Source organism: Hevea brasiliensis, chromosome 3 (genome assembly GCF_030052815.1).
Source record: "Hevea brasiliensis isolate MT/VB/25A 57/8 chromosome 3, ASM3005281v1, whole genome shotgun sequence".
NCBI lineage: Eukaryota > Viridiplantae > Streptophyta > Magnoliopsida > Malpighiales > Euphorbiaceae > Hevea > Hevea brasiliensis.
In genome coordinates, this window is record NC_079495.1 from 95,628,871 (window position 1) to 95,653,219 (window position 24,349).

At 34.9% G+C, this 24,349-nt stretch overlaps 2 protein-coding genes across 3 annotated transcripts in view; one reads left to right on the forward strand and one right to left on the reverse strand.

The window, feature by feature from the left end:
* Positions 1-371: 371 nt before the first annotated feature.
* On the forward strand, positions 372-9,555 carry LOC110654924 (transcription factor MYB3R-5). Of its 2 annotated transcripts, XM_058144083.1 has the most exons (9): positions 372-627; positions 1,027-1,183; positions 1,386-1,437; positions 1,996-2,053; positions 2,666-2,760; positions 2,891-2,994; positions 3,346-3,474; positions 6,506-7,605; positions 8,471-9,555. In XM_058144083.1, exons 2-8 carry the CDS (start codon positions 1,038-1,040, stop codon positions 7,593-7,595), a joined length of 1,674 nt encoding a protein of 557 aa, XP_058000066.1. In that variant the 5' UTR covers positions 372-627; positions 1,027-1,037; the 3' UTR covers positions 7,596-7,605; positions 8,471-9,555. The 2 variants fall into 2 exon arrangements, with proteins under 2 accessions (XP_058000066.1, XP_058000067.1); XM_058144084.1 differs by lacking the exons at positions 372-627; positions 1,027-1,183; positions 1,386-1,437; positions 1,996-2,053 and adding an exon at positions 2,353-2,484.
* Positions 9,556-12,482: 2,927 nt separating this feature from the next.
* LOC110654925 (E3 ubiquitin-protein ligase PRT6) overlaps positions 12,483-24,349 on the reverse strand; it is a 63,248-nt gene continuing 51,381 nt past the window's right edge. Inside the window, exons 16-18 of the mRNA XM_021811064.2 lie at positions 13,823-13,891; positions 13,282-13,512; positions 12,483-13,007 (exon numbers count right to left, since the gene is read on the reverse strand). Coding sequence (XP_021666756.2) covers positions 13,438-13,512; positions 13,823-13,891 — 144 coding nt within the window. The 3' untranslated portion in view covers positions 12,483-13,007; positions 13,282-13,437. The remainder of the gene's footprint in view (positions 13,008-13,281; positions 13,513-13,822; positions 13,892-24,349) is intronic.

Sequence of the window (24,349 nt, forward strand, 5' to 3'; positions counted from 1 at the left end):
TATTGAATTTAGACCATATTCATTTATAAAATGGATATTTATAAGTAAATTTTATTTTTTTTAGAGTTAGAAGCAGCTGAAAATACAGAAATAATAGTTCGTAATCTATCCAATTGAACATATTAAATGCCCTAAATCAGATAAAAATGTATACACAACCTTAAACTCCGATCTTTTATTTCCCAATCCAACGGCCCACATACACCCGCGAAGCTTGCCGCTTCGTCCACGCAGCACAAAAACAAACTACTTCGACGTTTAACACATTGGGCTTTTCTGAAGTTTTATGTGCCGTTTGAGGTTCAAACTTTGGTCCCTAACGCTAACCAGCACCGTTAGTCGGCGTTAGGCAACAGGGGTTTTAGAACAGCACAAAAACAAGAAGGTCCCCATAACGGCCATTAACGGAGGCAGTCGGTGCTAATGTATTCGTTACATAAAAATCCACTATATATAGTCCCTGCGCTTAAACGGGCGAGGATTTTCGAAACAAAAGCACTTGTGGGTTTTGGCAGAGTGATTTCCTTTTCCTTTCCCTTTGGCTTGAAAGGATCAGTTACTGTTTCTTTCTTTCTTTCTTTCTCTCGATGAGCTTCACTTCGATTCCCGCCAATTCTCTATAAGCAGAGTTCATCTCCTTTTCGCTTTTGCACAATCATTATTTTTGTTTCTGAAACTTTTCTTTTGATTTGTTTTTCGTGTCTTCACAGTCTCTGATCGTGTAATCTGTTTTTTCTTTAGCCTTAAGTAGCTCTGATTTGGAATAAGATTTCGTTTTTCTTGATAAAAACTCTTGAATTTTAATCGATTTTCTTTTTTTCTTGTTTTCTTTTGATCTAATTACTGATTTGTAAGATATCTAGGTTTTGTTTCTATCTGCCTTTGGCGGAGTGGGATTGATTGTATTGGTCTAGAATTTGGACTTTAAGGTTTTGTTTTGTAGCTTAGGATCACTGGTTAGTCAAGGGTTTATGGTTTTTATTGTTTTTGTTTTATTCTTTGATTGTGTTCGGAATTTTGGTTTTTAGAATAAGGAGATGGGTGAGGTGAAGTTAGAGGAGTGCTGCCTTGAAAATAAGCAATTAACAGCAGCTTCATGCTCGTCTATATCTGAAGGCAGTGTCAGTACAATTCTCAAGTCTCCGGGAGTATCCAGTCCAGCAACAGCTTCACCAATTCATAGGTTACTATCCATTAACTCCCTCTCTTACTGTTTTTGAGCAAGCTGTGATTAATGGATATTTATGCCTATTTTCTCTCATATAGTACTTTTTTTTTGTGTAGTTGGAATTGGATTTGGATGATTTTAAGTATGCAGTCTACTGAATATGCATAAAACTTGTAAACAATTTTTGAAATGATGAATTGAGAATTTGGGTTTGCAGGAGAACCACAGGGCCAATAAGGCGAGCAAAAGGTGGCTGGACTCTAGAGGAGGTACGTGGGCTGGGACTTATTTTAACTTGCATATGTATAATAGGATAGATAGAAGGTTTTGGGCTTCTGTTTGTTCGTTGTTTCTTCGAGGTTGATGTTCTCCAAGTTGGTCATTGTATTTAATCTGGAATAGCTTGATACGCTTGGCTAAATTATTATTCGCCCCTTGCCAATTGCTTTCTTTTATCATACAATTTCAACATGCTCAACTTTTTTGTGTCAGTGCATTTATTGATCTATATTGCACATGTCCAATTCAATCTCACTTCTCTCAACTTTTCCTCAATGGAGGCCACTTCTATAATCTTATAAATGTGTCCGATGCTTATACTGGCGTCCTTGCATTTCCACATATCCATCTTTAGCCTATTTGTTGAAGTATTTACCGTCCTTGCTATTAAAAATAGATTACGTGTGGATCCATGATAGTTTCAAGTCAAGAATGCTGTCGTATAGCTGCTTCTAAGATCTGTTCATTTTGTTCAAAGGCTCATCTGCCAGTTATTATTAGATGCTTTTTCTTAAGTATTTGTTAACAACTTCTTTAATATTTTACAGGATGAGACATTAAGAAATGCTGTTGCTGCTTTTAAGGGGAAAAGTTGGAAGAAAATAGGTTGGATGCATTTCTTGGAATGTATTTCACAACTATTTTTACTGTATATTTTAATAATATACTATTTTTGAGCGAGTTTTCTTAAATGTGGAGATTAAAAAGATACATCTTAAAGCAAATCCAAGAAAATCAAGAAAGTCACTTTGGTTGCGTGGATCACAAAATTATTTGTGCCCAGGATAGATTTGCATCCATCCAATGTTTTTGGCACGGTAGGGAGACAAACCTCCATTTGCAATGATATAGAAAGTGCTTGTGGTGAAGATGCTTGTTTTCTCCTCCTAAGTTAATATGGATAAAATGTACTGTCTTATACACCTACAACTATAACAGTTAGTGATGTTGACATATGCAGCTGAATTTAGTGGAGCATTCTGTGAATAAATACTTCAGGAACAGATTTGCCCTGGAGAATGATGCTATGATCCAGGGTATAAGTCTAATGATTGATTTGTAATTAATGTTGACAAATAAAACATTTTGTAGCATGACGAAATACATTGATGGCTGGATGGTTGGCATTAATTTTGGAAAATTTAGTATTTTTTGCAGTTATTTTCCTTTGAAATTCAAGATTCTTGCATTTTTTAATTTAAATTTGTGTGCATGCAGCTGAGTTTTTCCCTGATAGATCAGAAGTGCAATGTCTGCATAGATGGCAGAAGGTTCTTAATCCTGATCTTGTTAAAGGACCTTGGACTCAAGAGGTTAGCACCTCACTTAAATTCTGTAACTCAATCTCATCTAGTATGTTGTAATTCAAGCATGAGTGATTCTTTCTTTTCTTTCAGACTGTAATTCATGCAGTGAACTTTCTTTTGCTTATTTATTGTGTAGGAGGACGATAAAATTATTGATCTGGTAGCAAAATATGGACCCACAAAGTGGTCTGTCATAGCAAAGTCTTTGCCTGGTCGCATAGGGAAGCAATGCCGAGAAAGGTAAAGTTTACAAGTGAAGGAATCGAAGTTGATTTTATTTAACAATGCTGACTATTACTTATTCCATTTAGCATTGTCCATTTGTGCCCCTTAATTTCAGGAAGTATGATTCAAGAATTCTTGAAAATTTTATAGCTGACCATACATTCTTATGCATTATTTCTCACATGTGGTGGTTATTTTACTAGCACAATTATCATGTCATCACCAGTATTGTTGCGTACTAAAAATCATTGAAGAGTATATATCATTTTTTATTCTACTTTTCGCATGAAGGTAAAACATCATGAAGGGAAAAGTATTGATGATTGATTTATATAGTTGTGAAAGCATTGTTTCAAATATTTGTAGGTGGCACAATCATTTGAATCCTGATATTAAGAATGGTGCTTGGACATTAGAGGAGGAGTTGGCACTCATGAATGCCCATCAGATACATGGGAACAAATGGGCTGAAATAGCTAAGGTTTTGTCTGGAAGGTATCCACTATTGCCTGATTTGTAAATGTGTGTGTGCTTTATCCCTTTGTTTTTTTTTTGGTGGGGGGTTGGGGGGGAGATACTATATTGAATTTATATATAAGGTTTTATCTACAATTTAGTTAGTAAATTTGAGAAATTCTGATGTTAAAAAAAATTGACATTCACTTTCTTTTAGTTGGCAGAAGTCCATAAAATTTGCTTTATTTAATAGTATGTTTATCAAAAGAATTTTGGATTTATATAAAAATAAGTGCTAAAATTTTTGTCTCACTTGCAAATTTTGCTTTTTAGTGGACGATTGCATGTTTAAGATGCTAAAGTGTAAAATTCTAACTTCTACTTTTTCGCATAAGGAATATTTTTCATATCATGCATGTGTGCTGTCATGATTATGGATGTTAATGAGAGTTAAGTGAGTGAGCTGGTTAGTTGAGCGGAGAGTTGGTTAGTAAATCAGTTACAGATTGTAAAATAGGGAGTGAATTGTATATAAAGACTTTGCATTGGCCTTCTTGATATCTCCCATTTATCTTCCATTAGAATCAGAAAATCCCAGGAACCGGGCTTACAATCTCCTAAAATACTGCAACTTGCTTACAATGCCCACCCTCTTTATAGCACTTCTATTTTTCTCTTTTTCAAGAACCTCTCCAAGAATCTCAGCAACAAAAGATTCAGTTTTGGGAATTAATTGTGCATACCCAGAATTTTTTAATGACACCCCAAATTCTCTTTCTGAAACTTCAATAGATTCAAAAGCAAGAATCATGCCATGGTTACTTTGCTTTGAGAGTTCCAATTTGCTGTTGGCATCTTCCATTTTTCCAATAATAGCGAGGCACTCACCCACCTTCAATTCTGGTTCAAGATTGCTTCCTTTCTGAATGACAACGAATTGCGAAGCTTCAATCAGTGTTCTTGATTCAACCCTGCTGCTGGAAACAATTATGGAAACATTTTCTTTAAAACCCTGATTGATCGTTTCTTCTAGAATTCAGAATTTCTGCCCCAATTCTTGAGATTGATCTTTGGGTTGTGCAGCTTAACTTGATTTCTCCAACATGGTTTTAAATCGCGGTCGTGGTCACAATCGCAGTCATCGCAGGTAACGGAAACGGGCCTGTAACAGCCGTAACGTAACGGTAACGGCCTGGCGTTACGTAAATTTTTTTGAAAAATTTGCAAAGTTCATAAAATGAGTAGATATTGGTAGAAATAAATAAAATTAAGATATACAACTATATACTAAGTATTTATATATCAAATAAAGACGTTATCATCTATCATATTTGGACATCATTAACATTAACTAATTTTGATCTGAAATAATTATATAAATTGTAAATAACTAATCTTATTACCACCAAAATGTTACCTTTATTTAACGGCCGTTACCGTTATTTAACAGCTGTTACCGTTATTTAAAGGCCGTTACTGTTATTTAACAATGGTAACGGCTGTTATTTTGCAAATCAAAATAGGCCCGTAAATAACGGCCTAACGGGTGACGGCCTCCTTTAAAACTTGTAAATAACGTAACGGCCGTTATTTGATTCAATATTCTCCAACCTTTCTATTTGCTCTTCAAACAGCTTTTCTAATTTTTCCAATTGTTGATCCAGCTATTCTTCATATCTTTTCAATTCCCTCTCGATAATTTCAACCATTGCATGTTCCAATTTTAAAATTTTTTGTTCCCAAGATAGTGTTTTCACGACCTGACTGTTGTAACACCTAAAACAGTAAAAAGATTGATAAGAAAAGATTTGTTTCCTGAGAAACAATAGGGTTTTGATTCTCGAAAAGAAGACTAGGAAGACAAGGAAAGGGAATTTTGAGTGAAAATCAAGAAAAGAAGAAAGGAGAACTTCAAGAAAGAAAGAAAGAAAGAAGAATAAAGAGAACAGCAGAAGAAGAAACTGTAATTTTAGGAAGCCCTGGGTCGTTGGCTTTGATACCAATTGTCACTTAGGTTCTCAAGGCACCAGAACACCAAAACTGAAGAAGAAGAAGAAGAATGAAGGGAACAGAAGCGGAAGGAAGAAACAGTACAGAACAGAAGAAGATCAAGAAAGAAGGGATGATGGAGAGAGAGAAAGAGAGGGAGAGAGAAAAGAGAGAGATCAAGAATTAGAGAGAAAATATCTGTTGTATATTGAATTGATGGTTGCTTTGATACCAATGGTCACTTTGTAAGGTTCTCAAGGCCTCAAGGCACCAAAACACCAAAACTGAAGAAGAAGAAGAAGAAGAAGAAGAATGAAGGGAAGAGAAGCGGAAGGAAGAAACAGTACAGAACAGAAGAAGATCAGGAAACAGGGGGTGATAGAGAGAGAGAGAGAGAGAGAGAGAGAGAGAGAGAGAGAGAAGAAGAAGAAGAGAGAGAACCATAATTAGAGAGAAAATATCTGTTGCATATTGAATTAATGATTGATTCTATCAATTACAATGCAAAACCTTTATATACAAGTCACCCCATCCTATAACTGATTTACTAACCAACTCTCTGCTCAACTAGCCAGCTCACTCACTTAGCTCTCACTAACATCCTTAATCATGACATGTGCCAATTCTTATTTGATTTTATCTAGTTTTAAGGATGTTTCTTAGTCATTTGATTTAATTTTGTATTGATGGACTCTGAAATTTGAATGGGAGTGAAATCTTCTCATTTTGATATCAATGGTGCATTATGTTTGTAGTAGCTCATCATTTGGAATAGGGCAGTTGCTAGCAATGTAAGTGTGTTTTTGAACTTAATAGTGATCCTTGCTTAATATACTATATTTCTGGCCTATTGAGATCTATTATATGGGGTGAAGTTATATTACATGCCTTAAAATAGCAGTTTTGCTTCTACGTCTTAGTTTACAAAAGGTCATTGGGCCTAATGACCCCCTGCAAGGAAGAAGGTATTGATATGAATCCAGATAGAGGGGAGCAGCCTCATGGAAAGTTTAAGCTCGCAATTGTATTTTAGTTCTAGCTAAATCTTGAATTGACTCCCATTTTTTTTTTTTTAATACAGGACTGATAACTCTATAAAGAATCACTGGAATAGTTCCTTGAAGAAAAAATTAGATTTCTATTTGGCTACAGGGAAACTTCCTGCTGTTGTAAAGAGTGATATTGTTTTTTCTTCACGGAAACTTCCTTCAGTTGCAAAAACTAGTATCCGAAGTGGAAGTGAAGATTCGAATAAACCTGCTGTCGCCAAGATGAGTAAAGATTCAGATTCAACTGCTCAAACCTTATCAGGAACTACTGATGCATGTAAGCTAGAAGAAAATGGCAAGGATGAATTAGAGTCATTAGCTCTGGTGCAAGATATGGCAGCTTCATCAAGCGTTTTTCCAAATGAGTCTACTGATTCTGAAGGTGTAGAATGTAAACAGCATTCATTTGTCACATATCATAGTTGCTGTGATTCAAAGTCGCTACGAAAATGTGAGAATTATGGAATCAACTATGAAATTAATGAAGAGAAAGTTATTGGGTCTCAATTGCAGTTTCAAACATCAACTTATGGTTCTTTGTATTATGAACCACCACGATTAGAAACTTTTACTCCAATAGATATGGATACTTTAGTTATGCATCAAGTGCAGCATGAGTACAGTTCTAGCCCAATTTCTTCTCCCGTTAGTTCCTTCACTCCACCTTGTGTGAAGAGTAGTTGTTTAAGCACCCAAAGCCCTGAATCTATATTGAGAATTGCTGCTAAGAGCTACCAAAACACGCCATCCATATTTCGAAAGCGAAAGACTGGAAGTCAAATGCACCTGCTTCCTAGTAAAATTGGGAAAGTAGGTCAAGAATCTGTTGAAGACAGGTTACAGAGAAGAATTGAGAATACTTCAGAGAAGGCTGGGTCTCAAGAAGGAAATGTGTGCAACAGTCCTCGTCCAGATAATAGCACCTCCTTGTCTAATGGTAAAGCTTTTAATGCATCTCCCCCATACAGGTTGAAATCCAAAAGAACTGCCGTTTTCAAGTCTGTAGAAAGGCAACTTGAGTTTACTTTTGACAAGGAGAAATGTGAGAGCACCAATTCTGTGAATGGGAGCTCTCTTATAAGTGAAGATTGTTCTCTTGCAACAAAGATGGGAGTGACCTAGAGGACAACCTGTGAGTCACAATTCTACTTACTGTCAAGTTCTATTGTTCTTAATATCTCATTCAAACTACTGCTATTAGATTTTATTTTGATGCATTTACCATGGGTCATGTACCTTAATATTCCTAAAAGGGTGAATCTAAGTTATTTTGAGTGGGTAACTACCCTCACTGGAATCGTAATATGGACAACGAGTACTTTAGTTTAAAATTATGAACAAATTGATCATGCCTGTGTTAGACATGGATATGCAAGTGGCATTTATTCCTAAGTCCAAGCAACATAGTATGCTCTATAGGTGCACACCTTGTAGAGAGAAAAACACGTGAAGGATCAGAAAAGTTTAGGGCCAAATACATATCTACACCCCTGAACAAATTGGGATTAATCTATTGAATGCTTAAACTATTTTTAACCTATTGAAGGCTTAAACTGATTAAAGCCATAATAATTAAACACAAATTGACACAATCACAAACGTGTGATTTACACATGCTGTGACATTGTGAAAAATGTCAGAAATATTTCCACCTATTGCTGACTGTTCTCTAATTTCCCTCTAAAATGACAAAGCAACCCCAACACTTCCCTTCTCCCACCCCCGGCCTTTGTCTCTTTTCCATCCCCATCCCTTCTCTCTCATGGTCAACTGATAAAATCCCAAACCCTCAGTTACAATCACAGTCAACAACCTCAATCACAATCGAAACAGATTTTCTCCCCAATGCATGAACCTTACAATCCTCCTATTCTTTGATTAATCACTAATTAGTTGTTGATGTCTAGACTAAAAGAATACCAGAACAATTACTTGCTGAACCGAATGTTGATGACTCTTCTAAATACCTCACCCCTCTTCTTGTTCACAATCTCCAGGACAGCCTTCTCATCAGGCGTAAATCCCTTCTCCTTCATCTGCTACAGAAACTACTTGGCTTCATCCAGCTTCTACTCCCCACTTGTGGCCTTTGTCCTTGATCTAAGAGAAGAGCTCCAATATCTCATGGGTAAGGCTGTCTTTAGATAAAGTGGCGAGCATCTTATGGAAGATGAATTGAAGTTCAGTCTTTGGGGTCATTGTGCTCCTTGATGACAGGCTTCTTGTTAAAGGGATCATAAGGCAGAGGGAGTTTTTTCTTCCAATTTCTTTCATAGCTTGAACACTCTACTTGTTCTGATCATCTTCAAAATCAAAATCAGAGGGTGAAAAGTTTACACTGTTGTTTATTGCCTTCATCTCCTACTTGTCATTGGTGGACTCAGAGCAGAATAAGTCCTTGAAAGTGGAACGTGGTTGTGGCAATGGTTGCGAGGCATTGGAATGAACAAAGCACAACCACCATGGCAGAGAGATGGTTCTGGGTTTCATGGAATTCAAAACTTATAAAATGCAAAATTTCTGAGGAAAAAAAAAATGAATTGCCAATTTGGCAATGGAGCTCAGATTAGTGAACAAAATTCTATGTTTCGGTTTGTTTAAATTTAAATTGCAAATTTGTTGAATTTGTGAGGAGATATCATTTGAAAAACCTTACTGGAGCTTTCATGGAGAAAATTTGTGATGGAAGTGAAAAGGGCTGGAAAAGGATTGCGAGAGAAAGATGAAGGGGAAGGAGATTTTCTCTTTTCTTTGCAGCAGCTGGATCTTTTAGTCATATCAGAGCCATTAAATCTGCCATGTTGGATCCCTCTTTTGCTGTTTACTTGCTCCTTGGCTCATGATTACACTATTTGTGCTGATTGTACCAATTTGTGTTCAATTATTATGATTTTATTAAGTATTCAATAGGTTAAAAAAATAGTTTATGTGCTCAATAGGTCAATCCCAAATTGTTCAGGGGTGCAGATAAGTATTTGGTTGGATTGTAGTCACAGACTGCATTGTATGGTCAATGCCTACAAATTCATGTAAAACCAATTGAGAATGTGGAAATGTTCACAGGTTCCAAGGTTTACATTCATTTATGCTTATTGTTGCACAAGTTCTAAACTTTGCGCATCTAAACAACCCCCTCCCCCCCTTCGCTTTTTCCCATTTCTTCACATATATTTATGTTGTTTGTTTCGAGTTGAGTCAGCATGGATATTAAAAGAAGGAAACAAATTTTCTAATGCGGTTGTTTAATTAATTCTCAGGGATGCGGAATGGGCATATTCTCAAAGATTTTGGCCGACAGTTCCCGAGTGGTAACTGGATTTTCCAGTATCTTGACACAGTAACAATGTTCAATTCAATCGATGTCATTTTGTCAATGCCACTCCTGTCGATCATCTTGCAGATATGTTCACCCCGTGTTTTCATGTATGTGGGGACTTCTTCTTCCATTATATCATGGAGATATAGAATAAGAGATGACGGGTCCCAATTACTTTTGTGGGTAACTATCAAGTGTACAGCTTTGAAGAGAAGTTAGATTTTCAAATCAAAAGGTTCCTTCTCTTTTCATAAGCTGCACTAGTGCAACATTGTTCCTGAAAAGCTTAGGTAAGGATGGCAATTTTTCCTCAGTGGGTTCGTTCATTATTCTACTATATCCATGATCGAGAAGCTTGATATTTGTATTCATTTTGTGGTCTCGTATCACATTGCAAAAGTGTTCAGCTTCTTCACCACTGGAATTGAAGGCTGATGAAATCACGTCGCGGTGTGCTCTGCAGGCATAGGTTTCTATTATATCTGCTAATTTATTATATACAATTATTTAATTATCTCATATGAATAAATATCAAAACTAAATTATTAATTTGTAAAGCCTAATGATAATAATAATATCATCGTAACAAAAGCCGGCTTCTCGGTTTAAGAGTTCAGGCCCTCTCTAGTTTTAGGCTGGGGTTTGTAGTTGTGGTCCTGGTTATTCTATTGAATACCCTTCGTTTCCCTAAAACAAATAAATATAATAATGACTACACTTGACTGGTTGCTTTTTTAAATGTTGATAACCATCAACTGAATTATCACATATAAAATGTATTAAAATTATTTTTATTTTTTACAAAAGAATTTATTTTTATTTTTTTTATAATAAATACAGTTATTTCTTATATTGTGCAACATTTAAAATGTTCAATTTTTAATCTTAATAAAATCTATAAATTTTATAAAAATAAATATATTTTATTAATTTTTTAACATTATTCAATAATTTACTTTGAAAATAATTTAATAAATATTAAAATTTTAATTAGGAAATAGTTCACAACTAAAGGCTATGCATAGTTATGGTACTCCAAACCGAATATAAAAACTAGATCAAAATGGGAAAAGAATCAAAATATTAAAAACTGAGCTAAATTTATATTTTTATTTTAATTCGGTTGTTTTTTATTAAAATCTAAATAGAAACAAAAGATTGGTATATTAATCTAAATAATATAAAACAATTTAAATTTTATAAATTTTTTCAATTTCAAGAATACTTTTAATTTTATCAATCTAAGTGCAAAATTTTTTCATTAATTTTAATTTTAACAATTAATTTAATAAGATAATTGAATTAATTAAATTAATTCAAATATTTACCAAAATTAATAACATTAATTTTAATCATTTTATAGTAATTATTATCATGAATCAAATAAAAATAAAATTTTACTTAATTAAATATTTATTATTTTGAAAATTATAATTAAATTTATGCTGATTTTAATATGTTATGTTTAAACATTAAATTTGAAATAAAATAATGAAAAAAATATGAATAAAAAATATAATAAAAAGAGAAATAAATAAAATTAAATAATAATATCAAATATATTATTTAATTATTATATTTTTTTATTAAAAAATTTGTTTAAATTAATGAAAATATTAAAATGATTGAACAAATTAAAATTATATAGATTAGTTAAAATTGGCAATATAAAAATGAAAATATTTAAATAATTTATCAATTCATAAATTTAATTTTTTTTAATTAAATTTATTATTAAAATTAAAAATGAAATGAAAAATTAATTATTAAATTAATAAAATTAAAGATTTAATTTGAATTAATAATTGAAGTAAATATTTTTTATTTGGTTTTCATTTAACCTTTATTATTATTATTATTATTATTATTATTATTATTATTATTATTATTATTATTATTATTATTATAGTCAATGAATGTATATAATTTCATTATAATTAATTAAGCAAAAATAAATTATAAGTAATGTCAAAATTATATTAACACAATAAAATTTTAATTAATAAAAAAATTATATATATACTGTAAAAAAAAAAAAGATCTGATAGATTTGAAATTATATAAGTTTGACTCTAATAAACATCGTATATTGAATAAAAAATAAAAAATAAAACTAAAATATCAAAAACTAAACCGAAACTATAAATCAAAATATTGAGAAACCGAACTAAAAATTTGACTAATCATCTAACGAGTTATAGCTTCCGCAAACCTTTAATCTACAATAAAGTTAGAACTGTAATCTTTTTAAAACAAACAAAATTTTATTTTCTCTTCATTCATGGAAGCAAACTGCTATATCTTTTATTTATACAATAAATATTATAAAATATTTTATAAATATTAAAAGATGATAAAACATTACGAAAAATACTTTGAAAATTATCCATAAATGTTAACAATAATAATTAAAATTAAAAAAAAATTATATTTAAATTTTAAAATACTATTAAAAATATATAATAACCTAATAAATATTAAAAATTTAATTCTAAATAATTAAATTGAATCACCAACTCGTTCAACAAGTAACCCATCAATCCATCGATTCGACATATGCCGGGTTTAATAACAGTAGAAATAATAATAGCAAAGCAACAGCTCAAAAGCACGAGATGGCAGCCAATTGTGATCTAAAATTATATATTTCAACCAGACAACAACAAAATGAATTATTAATTGCTCGGTCGAAATCAATTAAAATTTTGAGCTACCTTATCATTTAAAAAATAAAAATAAAATAAAATAAAATAAAAAAACAAGCTGTTCGCTAGAATGATAAAGATGAACTATATACAACATTTACAAAATGTCATCCACCAGTTTCCTCACGCACGACTCACCCAAACTTTGCCAGCTGAAAATCCCATCCCAGAAAGGATCACAATGAAAACAGACACGGAAGGACAGAAAAAACCATTAGAGAAAATGAGGACATAGGGAAATACTGGCTTTTTATCTGCTACTTGATTTAGAAAAGAACAAAAAGCTGTACAGTTCAAGCAGCTGGTCATCGTATACAGATGTGATTGTTGCATGAAGGACATCGCTTATTTAGTGAAACATGATTGCAAATGGGGCTTCCAATGCAATAGGAACTTTACAACCATTGCACACCAGACAAAACCATGAGACCAGGCCTTTCTAACTCATGGAGAGAAGACTCCAAAACGCCCGCAAAAATTCCATCATGTAAAGATATTAGGCTAAGACTCTTTCTGCAATACAAAAAAGTAGAAAATGACTTTTGTTGGGTAAAAAGGAAAGCAAAAACTGAGCAGATAAAACCCCCAAGCAAACGTAATCCTATTTTTCTACTTGCATTCACAGATAATGGCCAGAAATGTGTGAGATGGGTATTTATCTGCAGAAAACGTGCCCTAGCTCTCTGAGCCCAATTCTATGCTGTGACTTGGCAATAACCAACACTGAAATCAGGATCTCTTCCCTGTTATATTTTAACTAAAATAAGAATAGAGAGAACAGGAATACCTTTTTCCTACCCAACCAAATGCAGGGAGGTGACATCCGTATAGTTCAATTAGGAGTGCCCTACAGTGAAGCCAGCAGTGATGGAGCCAAAACATAGTTCAGGAGTCCAAAGTCCAATGCCCCACACCCAACTAAAAATGAAGAACACCTTCCAAACTAGACTGAGAATATAGATCCAAAGGTAGTTTGTCCAAGGACTTCAGAACTTCGATCAAGGCCGTGAGAAGCAACCTAACAAATATAATTACCAAGTCAATCAAGTACAAAGAGAACAAACATAAATAAGACACACTCAACCATACATATAATGCAAGTAATTACCCAGTGAGCTATAAATGACATCTCATTTTAAACCAGTTTCTTTTTTGGGTAGTCTAGTAGCTCACTAAGACGTAACCTTTTTGCATAGTGAAACAAGAATTTTAAACTTTTCATTTATTTATTTATTTTGTCTGCGCGGGAGGGGGGGTGGGGTGTGGGGGGGCGCGGGTGCAGGGGGAGTTGTTGTGTAGGGTGACAAAGATACCAAAACCTCTCTCACCATGTATATTAGAGCAGCATAACGCTCCTCATTCAGATACAGTGGCTTTCCTCGTTGCATTTCGATATCCTGCAAGAAGAAATTATCACATGTCAGACATTAAAGTAGCAAACAAGCCTAGAAATAAACAAAATGACAATCCTTAAAACCAATATAAAATACAGTAACACTACATATACCAGGAGGTGCTGCTAAAGATTGATCAGCAGTCTTGAATATTGTGAAAAGAGAAGAGAATAAGAGAATATTTGCGAAAGGAAAGCTTTATTTATTCATTCAAGAACAATCTCAATATATATAGTTACAGTTAATAAAAAAATTGGAAGCTATCAAGCTATCATAATTACACAAGGACTCTAATTCCTATTTATATAATTATCAGCAACTAATTTAGAGTAAATCAGGAAAAATATCTCAACAATCCCACTCAAGCAGGAGCACACATATCATATGCTTCAAGATTGTTACAAATGTATCTGATCCAAGCACCTCGAGGGGACTTAGTGAGAACATCTACTAATTGATCATTTGAGTTAACAAAATTGGTAGCAATACATCCTTATTCAATCTTCTGTCTAAGAAAGTGACAATTGATCTCTATATGTTTTATTCTCTCATGGAAAACTGAATTTGAGGCCATATAAAGGGCAATTTGATTATCACATATTAACCTCATTTGCTTAACTTCACATCTCAATTCTTGAAGTTGTTTTAACCAAATAAGTTCACTAGTAGTTAGGGCCATTAGCTATAACTCGATATTCTACTTCTACACTCGACCTGGCGATTACATCCTACTTCTTACTTTTTCAGGATATTAGGTTACCTCCAATCATGACACAATATCCTGAAGTAGATCACCTACCTGCGGGAGATCCTGCCCAATCCCCATCGAAATACCCAACATGTGATTGACCCTATTTTTGATATTGTTGAGAATTATGTGTAGAAGATAAGTCTCAGTTATCTATAGCTGAATGAGATTACACATATATAGATACAGAGCATTTGAGCTATAAATGAACTCTAGAGACCACTATTACAGTGAGCTAAGTTGATAAACCTTATCACCCTCTCGCAATCCTAAACAGGTTGCATGGGTAGAATTGTAAGCTTGTGCCGTAAAGCATCATGCCTGCTTTGTGGAAGTGGTCTAGTTAAACAATCAGCAATTTGGTCCTAAGAAGACAAGTACCAAAAATGAAGCTCATTCTTGCTGACCTTGTCCCTCACAAAATGATAATCTACTTCCACATGTTTCATTCTTGAGTAGAAGATGGGGTTGGAGGTGAGATAAGTAGTTCCCACATTATCACGCCAAAGAGTGGGAGTGGAAACAGGAAGCAGCTGAATGTCACGAAGCAATGATTGGATCCATGTGAGGTCTGCTGTGGTTGTACCAATGACTTTGTACTCAATTTTCATTGAAGATTTAGCAACTGTGAATTGCTTTTAAAATAGCCAAGAGATGAGATTCGTACCCATATAAATGGCATACCACTTGTCATGCAAAGTCGACACCACTATAAGCATGCAAAGCAAAGACTTTAGATTTTGAAAGAAGCAACCATAATATTTTGTGGACTGAAGGTAGCGTAAGATCCTATTAACAGCCAACCAATGACTAATGGATGGGGCATGCATGAATTGCGACACTTGTTGACACAACAAGCCACATATGGTCGAGTAATATTCAAGTATTGCAAGCCACCTACTATTGTTCAATAAAGTGTTGGACTATGTTAAATTTGGAGAGAATGCTAGACATATTACGCATTAATTCATTTTAATCTAGGCTTATATAAGTGATTAAATTACTTTACACATCAAAATGACTAAGCCAAATTAATATCGTAACCCAATCACTTAAATTCAAATTTTAATTTTTGATTTATTCCCAATGTGGGACTTAGATTCCCAACACTCGCCCTTCAAGTGCAACCACATAGCTATTACTGGATGAGTAGTTAATATTAACCCAATACGAGCCCAATTATGGGCGACTGAAACCCACAATTCAGTCCGAACGCTAATGCCATATAAAAGATAAGTCTTAGTCATCATTGTTAAATGAGATTACACATATAGATACATAGTGTTTGAGCCATACAAGAATTCTAGAGGATATTGTTACAGTGAGCTAAGGTTTGTTACACTAAGCAAAGATAAGAAAGATACAAGATATACAGTTCATTAGAATGATAAACCTTATCATCATGGACCTTGGAGTGTGAATATCAAACTGGTAGGCTACAGGTTAAACTGGGCTTGAGACTAAGCTCCCCATCACCAAAGTAGCCTCAGTCATTTCATTTTAGTTTGTCAACACTTATATGCCCTTTAATATGTATATATTTTTTTTCGTATACTACTGATGTGGGACTTGTTCCAACAAGTGATATTCCAACACTCTCCCTCAAGTGGCAATTGGGACATCCGGTTGACACTTGAAATCTGAAACTAAAATGCAGTGACAACATCGAGAAATTGCATTGAAATCAGGTCCTGACCTACTCTAGTACCACGTTGATAATTATGGAGCAATGAGTGAGAATATCAAACTAGAAGGCGACGTGTCGAATTGGGCTTGAGACTGACCTCTCCATCACCAAAATGGCTGGTTTGGTTTGTCAGCACTTATATGCCCTTTAATTTTCTTGTACACTGCCAATGTGGGACTTGTTCTCACAAGTGATATTCCGATAGATATATCTGAGGACCTCGACTTACGGCATCCCAAGGAGAATTGCATTGAGCCTAGAGCCTGGAGAAATTGACTAACATTCACAGCAAAAAAGAAATATCTGGCCATATTATTGCGAGATAATTTAGCTTTCCAACCAATCTTTGCTATCTACCACGATCTTCCACTGGCTGCCCCTGGCAAGGAACAAGTTTGACATTTAGATCATAGGGGGTATCTATTGGTTTGCAATCTAACATGTCCGTCTCCTCCAGCATATTTCCTTTGTGAAATTGCTATGCTTGTTTTGGGTTGCACTACCCCAATCCCCAAAAAGTACTTCAATTTTTCCAGAATCTTAGTTTGAAAGCGACTAAACAAATGTTGTTTGAGCTGAGAGATTTGATCATTGTCACTGCCTATTATAAAAATGTCATCAACATAGACCACCAGAAAAATACTTTTACCATGCTTACCATAACAAAACAACAATGAAAGATCAACTTCACTCCAAAACATTCCAAACTGTTGGATTATAGCATTGAATCAACCAAACCATGCTTTCAGAGATTGCTTTGAGCCATATAGTGCTCTTAGTCATGGTTTTAAATCGCGGTCACGGCCGTGTTCGCGGCAGCGATTATGAGTAACGGAAACATGTCTGTAATGATCGCAACATAATGGTAACGGCTTGTTGCTATACAAATTTTTTTTCAAAAATTTGCAAAATCCATGAAATAAATAAATATTCAAAGATATATTTCAAACTAAGATATACAACTAAATAATAAACACAAATACATCAAATAAGGCCATTAAATCGACCATTCTTACATATCATTAGTATTAATTAATTTAAAACCAAAATAACAAAGATAGTAAATAAATAACCTTATTACCAACCAAATGAATGCATCGAAGGTTCTTGATTATCTTGACTTTGATTTTAGGACTGGGACTAGGAGCTTTGGTCATTAGCTTAGGTTGTACGCTTGCTATTTAATTTATGAAATTAACTTCAAGTGTTAATTTCATAATTATTAATTTTTCTTAAATTTTATCTTGCCAAAGCCCAACTTTATATTTAACAAATATTATTAAAGCTTAAAACTTTCTTTAATATTATTTTCTAATTATTTATATATTTACCTAAAAATGATTTAAAAATAGCTAAAATTTAGTAAAAGAAACAATAACTCACCTTTTAATCTCATTCACTTAACAACTACCTTGTCTATTTGCTAATCTATGCTTAAGCTCAAAAATTTGTACAGAAATGAAGGATTTCACTTGAGTTGATTGTGGAGAAATTTGAGAGAAAGTTGAGAGAAAATGACTTAATTACCTAGAAAGAAATAAAAATGTGTTGAAATGAATAAACCAAGATATACCCAAAAAAGGTGTCCTCTATTGTATTTCACATGAAGAAGGAAAAAAAAAAAAAAGAATTCTTGGCTAAAAAAGTAACAGTTGTTAATGGTTGGTAACAGCCATTAGCTTTAAATAATGGCCAAACGGCTTTTATAGTTACAAATTTAAAAATCCGTTAAATGACGATGGTAACGGAAATAGTAAGCCGAAAAAACCTTTAAATAACGACAGTTACATTATAACCATCGTAGATGGCAAACCAAGTCAGACTCTCCCTGAGCAACAAACCCTGGTGGTTACTCTATATATATCTCTTTAGCTAACTCCCCATGTAAAAATGTATTTTTAATATCAAGCTGATGCAGTGAGCCATGATGAATCATCGTTAGAGAGATTAGCAATGGGACATATGCAATCTTAGCCACAGGTAAAAAAGTGTGTCCATAATCAAGTCCAAATATCTATGTAACCCTTGGGTATAAGGCGAGCTTTAGTCGATCAACTTTTTTAGCAGGACCAACCTTGACTATATATACCCAGCAGCAACCAACAACAGATTTACCTTATGGCAATGGAACCAACTCCCAAATATCATTAGTATGTAGGGCAATCATCTCCTTACCCGTAGCATTATGCCACCCTGGATGAGATAATGCTTCACTGATAGTCTTTAATATAGAGACATTATACATATGGGAGATAAAGGCATAATATGAAGGAGATGAGTGGTGATAACTCAATAAATTGTAAATAGAATGAGAGTTACGAGAAGATGAGATAATGCTTCACTGATAGTCTTTAATATAGAGACATTATACATATGGGAGATAAAGGCATAATATGAAGGAGATGAGTGGTGATAACTCAATAAATTGTAAATAGAATGAGAGTTACGAGAAGAATGAATACCTTTTCAAAGAATAATAGCTGGAGTTGCTATTTCTGCAGGAGGCATGACCGGTACAGAAGGTGGTGGTGCAGGAGAATAGTGATCTGGGAGAGAGTTACATGTATCACTTTGAGAAACATTATTTGGGTTAGCAAGTTGAGGACGATGCAAGTAGACTCGAAGGGGAGGTGCTGTGACTTGTGAAGCAAGAAGAGTGAGAATTGGAAGAGTCGTAGAGACAAGATTTTATTATTGTTTTTGGTGAAAAATATGTAAATGTCTCAAAAAAGGTTATATTTGCTGAGATATAAAATTTATTCGTGATTAAATCATAACATTTGTAACCTTTTTAAACACCGAGTGTCCTAAAAAGACACATTTAATTGATTTATGTTGAAGTTTGTCTTTCCCAAGAGACAAGTCATGAATAAAACATGTACACCCAAACACAAGAAGTGGAAGATGGTAGGGATTTTGATATGGAAATAGAAGAGAGAGAAGACTTTTATGTTGCAAAACAGAAGAATGCATTCTATTAATTAAATAACAAGCAGGAAGAACAAAATCCACCAAAACAACATCATATGAAACATTATGATGTATGAGCTAGGTACGAGCTTTTTCAATGAAATGTCAATTCTTTCGTTCGGCAACTCTATTTTATTGAGGAGTATGTGCACAAGAAGATTGCTGAGTGATTCCCTAAGAAGACATGAACTGATTAAAGAAATGACAGAAATATTCTCGTGTGTTATCACTATGCAACACTTTAATTAAGACACCAAATTGATTGCAAATTTCTGCAAAAATTTTTGAAAGATAGAAAATTGTTCATAACAATTTTTCATTGGAAATAACCAAATGCATCGAGAATAATCATTAACAAAAGTAATGAATTATTGAACACACAAGGTTGAACAGACATGACTTGGACCCCAAACATTCGAATAAGCAATATCAAACAAATATGCAACCCTGCTATTGAAGTATTGATTCACTCAAGGAATGAAGTACAAGTTTATTTCTCAAGCTAACATGACTCAGAGATACTTGGATGACCCAAACGATTGTGAAGAAGATTTGGAGTTCAACTAGCTTTTAGAGATGAATTAGGACCGGCCTATTTTCGTAAGATCTCTGTAGAAAGAGATGATTCTCATATATATTTCAATTAATCTGTACATGGGTATTTATATACAATTGATTCCTATAATTGTGTTATACTAATTAGGAAGAAATCCTAAATAAGAAATCCTAAATAGGAATACAGAATACAGAATATACACAGAAATAATATAATGATTGACTTTCCATAACACTCCCCCTCAAGTTGGAGCATAGATGTTAATCATGCTCAACTTGTTACAAATGTAGTCAATCCTAGCTCCATTCAGAGCTTTTGTGAAAATATCTCCTAACTGCTCTCGGTTTGATATGTCTGTTGAAATGATCATTGTTGAATCTTTTCACGAACAAAGTGACAATCAATCTCAATATGTTTGGTCCGCTCATGAAATACCGGATTAGATGCAATATGGAGAGCAGCTTGATTATCACACCACAATTTCGCAGGCAGGGGGGTCTTAAAACCTGTCTCATCTAGTAATTGAAATATCCACATTACCTCACATCTTGATTGTGCCATGGCTCTGTATTCGGATTCAGCACTAGATCGAGAAACTACACTCGCTTCTTGCTTTTCCAAGACACCAAATTTCCTCCAACAAAAAGCGCAATATCCATGAGTTGATCTCCTATCAACCTTAGATCCAGCCAGTCGGCATCGAAAAACATTCAACATTTAAATGCCCATGATTACCATATAACAAACCTCTTCCTGGAGCTCCCTTGGATAGCACAAGATTTGTCCCAAGGCTTCCCAATGAGCAACAATTGGGAAGACATAAACCGACTTACCACACTAACGGCATAAGCAATGTCGGGGACGAGTGACAGTAAGGTAGTTCAATTTTCCTACCAATCTCTGTATCTCTGGATCTTCAAACAACTCACTATCCCCGCTATGGTTGTAAATTTGGAGTCATTGGTGCACTACAAGGCTTAGCACCTAATTTTCTGTCTCTGTCAATAGATCAAGGACATATTTTCTTTGAGACAAGAAAATACCCTTCTTACTTCTCATAACTTCAATACCCAAAAATACTTTAATAATCCTAAGTCTTTGGTCCAAACTGGGTTTGGAGGAAGGTTTTAAGAGATGAAATACTGCAGAGTCACTCCCGGTGATGATAATGTCATCCACATAGACTACCGGGAGAATTAGACCGACCTCAGTTGCTTATAAAATACTGAGTGATCACACTTACTCTTTTGCATACCAAATTCCTGTACTGCTTCACTGAATCTCCCAAACCAGGCCCTAGGACTTTGTTTCAAGCCATAAAGAGACTTCCGAAGCCTACAAACTTTACCCAACTCCCCCTGAGCAACAAACCCATGTGTTTGCTCCATATACACCTCCTGCTGAAGATCACCATGAAGGAAGTCATTCTTGATATCCAATTGGTGCAGGGGCCAATCATATGTAGCTGCTAAAGAGATAAACAAGCGAACAGAAGTAAGTTTAGCTACAGGAGAAAAAGTGTCAGAGTAATCAACCCCATATGTCTGAGCATATCCTTTTGCTACAAGGCGTGCTTTTAATCTAGCCACAGAACCATCGGGATTTACCTTTCAGTAAATACCCATTTGCAACCAATAGCTTTCTTACCGGTGGGCAAGGCAACAGTTCCCATGTACCATTAGCATCTAAAGCCTCCATTTCCTCTTTCATAGCAAAGACACCGGCGAGGATGAGACAAAGGCCTCACCAATGATGTTAAGGATGGGAATAGAGTCTAAATAACTAACAAAAAACAGAGAACAAGAAGACAATTGATTATAAGAAACAAAATAAGAGATATGGTAAGTACATGAACGTTTACCTTTACGAATATCAATGGGTAAGTCTAGATCAGAATCCTGATCGTATGAGTGCAGGATCTCCCAACGAAGTAGCGGTGGAGGATCTGAGTCGGGAATCTCAATCTCTGGAATAAACATGAACAACGGGAGGCCGAGTAGGTCTAGAGACGGAAGAAATAGGGTGTGAGAGAGGACTAGACATTGGTTGGACAAAATATATTAAGATATCATCTTCCTCCCCCTGACTCTCATACACAGATGATTGAGAAAAAAATGGAGTGGACTCAAAAAATGTGACATCTGCAGAAACAAGATAACGATTAAGAGTAGGAGAGAAACAACGGTACCCTTTTTGGATCCGGGAGTACCCAAGGAAGACACATTTGAGAGACTTTGGATCCAATTTAGTAACCTGCGGACGAACATCACGTACAAAACAAGTACAACCAAAAATACGGGGTTCAACGGGAAACAAAGATTTTGTAGGGAACAAAGCAGTATAAGGAATATCCCCATTAAGGACAGAAGAAGGCATACGATTGATCAAAAAACATGCCGTAGAAACTGCATCCGCCCAAAAGTGTTTAGGAACTTTCATCTGAAAAAGAAGAGCACGAGTTACCTCAAGAAGATGCCGATTTTTTCTTTCGCCACGCCATTTTGGGATGGGGTATCCACAGGAAAGACGATGAAGAATGCCATTTTGTGTCATATAAGACTGAAATTGTGCTGAAAAATATTCTTTAGCATTGTCACTTCTTAATATGCGCACAGAAATATTAAATTGACTTTTGATTTCATTACAAAAGGCACAAAAGATAGAAAACTCAGAACGATTCTTCATTAAATATAACCAGGTAACACGAGAGTAATCATCAACAAAAGTAACAAAATAACGAAATCCGGTTTAGAAGTAATGGAACAAGGACCCCAAACATCGAATGAACTAACTCAAAAGGGGATGAAGCCCGTTTATTGACTCTAGACACGGAAGGTAAACGATGATGTTTTGCAAGCGACACGACTCACATTCTAGTGCTTGATAAAAGTGGCGAGGACACAACTTCTTCATGGTAGACAAAGAAGGATGACCCAATCTACAATGAGCTTCAAGAGGTGTTAAAGTCTTTGGAGCAAACAAGCGATCGCGGTACATGATTTTCGAATGTAGAGACCACGACTCACGTCCTCTACCAATAATCTGCCGTCGTAAGATCCTGAAACAAACAACGATCGAGAAAAAAGGAAATAGAACAATTTAAGTGCGAGTAAGTTTACTAACAGAAAGTAGATTAAAAGAAATTTGGTAGACACAAAGCAGATGACAAAGAAATTGTGAAGTCGGTTCGCGATTCAGAACCCATGACACAAGAAGTAGAACCATCGGCTAAAGTAATGATGAGGAAGTGGGATTAGACTGAAAAGTAGATAGAAGACTAGAATTACTGTCATGTGATCTGTTGCACGTAATCAATAACCCATTTGGATGAGGAAGACACAAGGCATGTAGTGGATTTACGACTCGTGATCGCGATGATAGGGGCTGGTAGGCTTTAGAGATGCACGTCTTTGGGAAAAGCGTGCAAAATCCTCTGCAGATACCAAAAGCAGTTTTCTCGGAGGAAGATCTTGTAGAATCCTCTGCTGCCATATTTGCCATCTGTGATCGCTGATTTTTCCTCGAAGTTGCGGACAATTATATTTTGTATGGCCGTGCTCATGACAATAATAACAAATGACTCCTCTTGAGTCCGATTAGAACTAGCCTCTCCATTACGCTGATTACTACATTGCTGTAATTCCTCCTCTACTTCCTCTTCTATTACCACCTGTTGTCCATTTGGATTACGGCTAATAAGAGCACTCTTGTGGTGTGAAGATTGGGTACTCTGCATGCGAAGGACCCGTGTGAATGTTTCATGCAAAGAGGAAATCTCGAGGCTGGAAAGAATCGAGATTTAGCGATCTCATACTCTGAAGGAAGGCACTGCAAGAAAACTCATAACAGCAGATTGCTCCGTTGGGCTCTTTGAACTTTCACATCGTAACTAAAAGGCAACAATACATTAAGTTCCTCATATACGTTTAAAATCCATAAAATAAGCCGTGAGAGACTTATTCTCTTTCTCAAGACGGTAGAATGCCTTACAAACATCATAAATACGGAGATATTCCCTTTACGAATCTGAGAAAATCTAAGTAATCCATCAATTCCTTAACAAATTCACGTGATTAATTAAACTAATTACCTCACTTTGTGAATCGAGTTCCAGCCGCAAAAACAACCGAGCATCCTCCCTTAGCCAAGTTTGTTGTGTATCATCGTAGGTGGATCTTTAGTAAGGTGATCATCCTTATCAATGCTACGCAAATAGACCCTATGATCTTACTCCACTCCGATAATTCGAACTATTAAGTTTGTGTTCCGTGATCTTAGTCATCATCGGAATCACATCGAAATAACATTCTTATTATGCCATTTGTTGAGACAAAGAAAACTAACCAAACGCTAATCCAAAGTCTTGTGACAACAAAATAATCCAAAATCACAAATCAAGCAAATACCGAAATAGGATCGAGAGCCAAACCTCGGAAGTCCTTTAATGGTGTCTTGGATCGAACAAAGACACAGTGGTGGAATGAGGGGATTGAGGCGACG

Coding starts and splice junctions, on each gene's coding strand:
- LOC110654924 (XM_058144083.1), top strand. CDS start 1,038: ATGGGTGAGGTGAAGTTAGAGGAGTGCTGCCTTGAAAATAAGCAATTA. Junction 2,761..2,890: donor AAGGACCTTGGACTCAAGAG/GTTAGCACCTCA, acceptor TTTATTGTGTAG/GAGGACGATAAAATTATTGA. Junction 3,475..6,505: donor GCTAAGGTTTTGTCTGGAAG/GTATCCACTATT, acceptor TTTTTAATACAG/GACTGATAACTCTATAAAGA.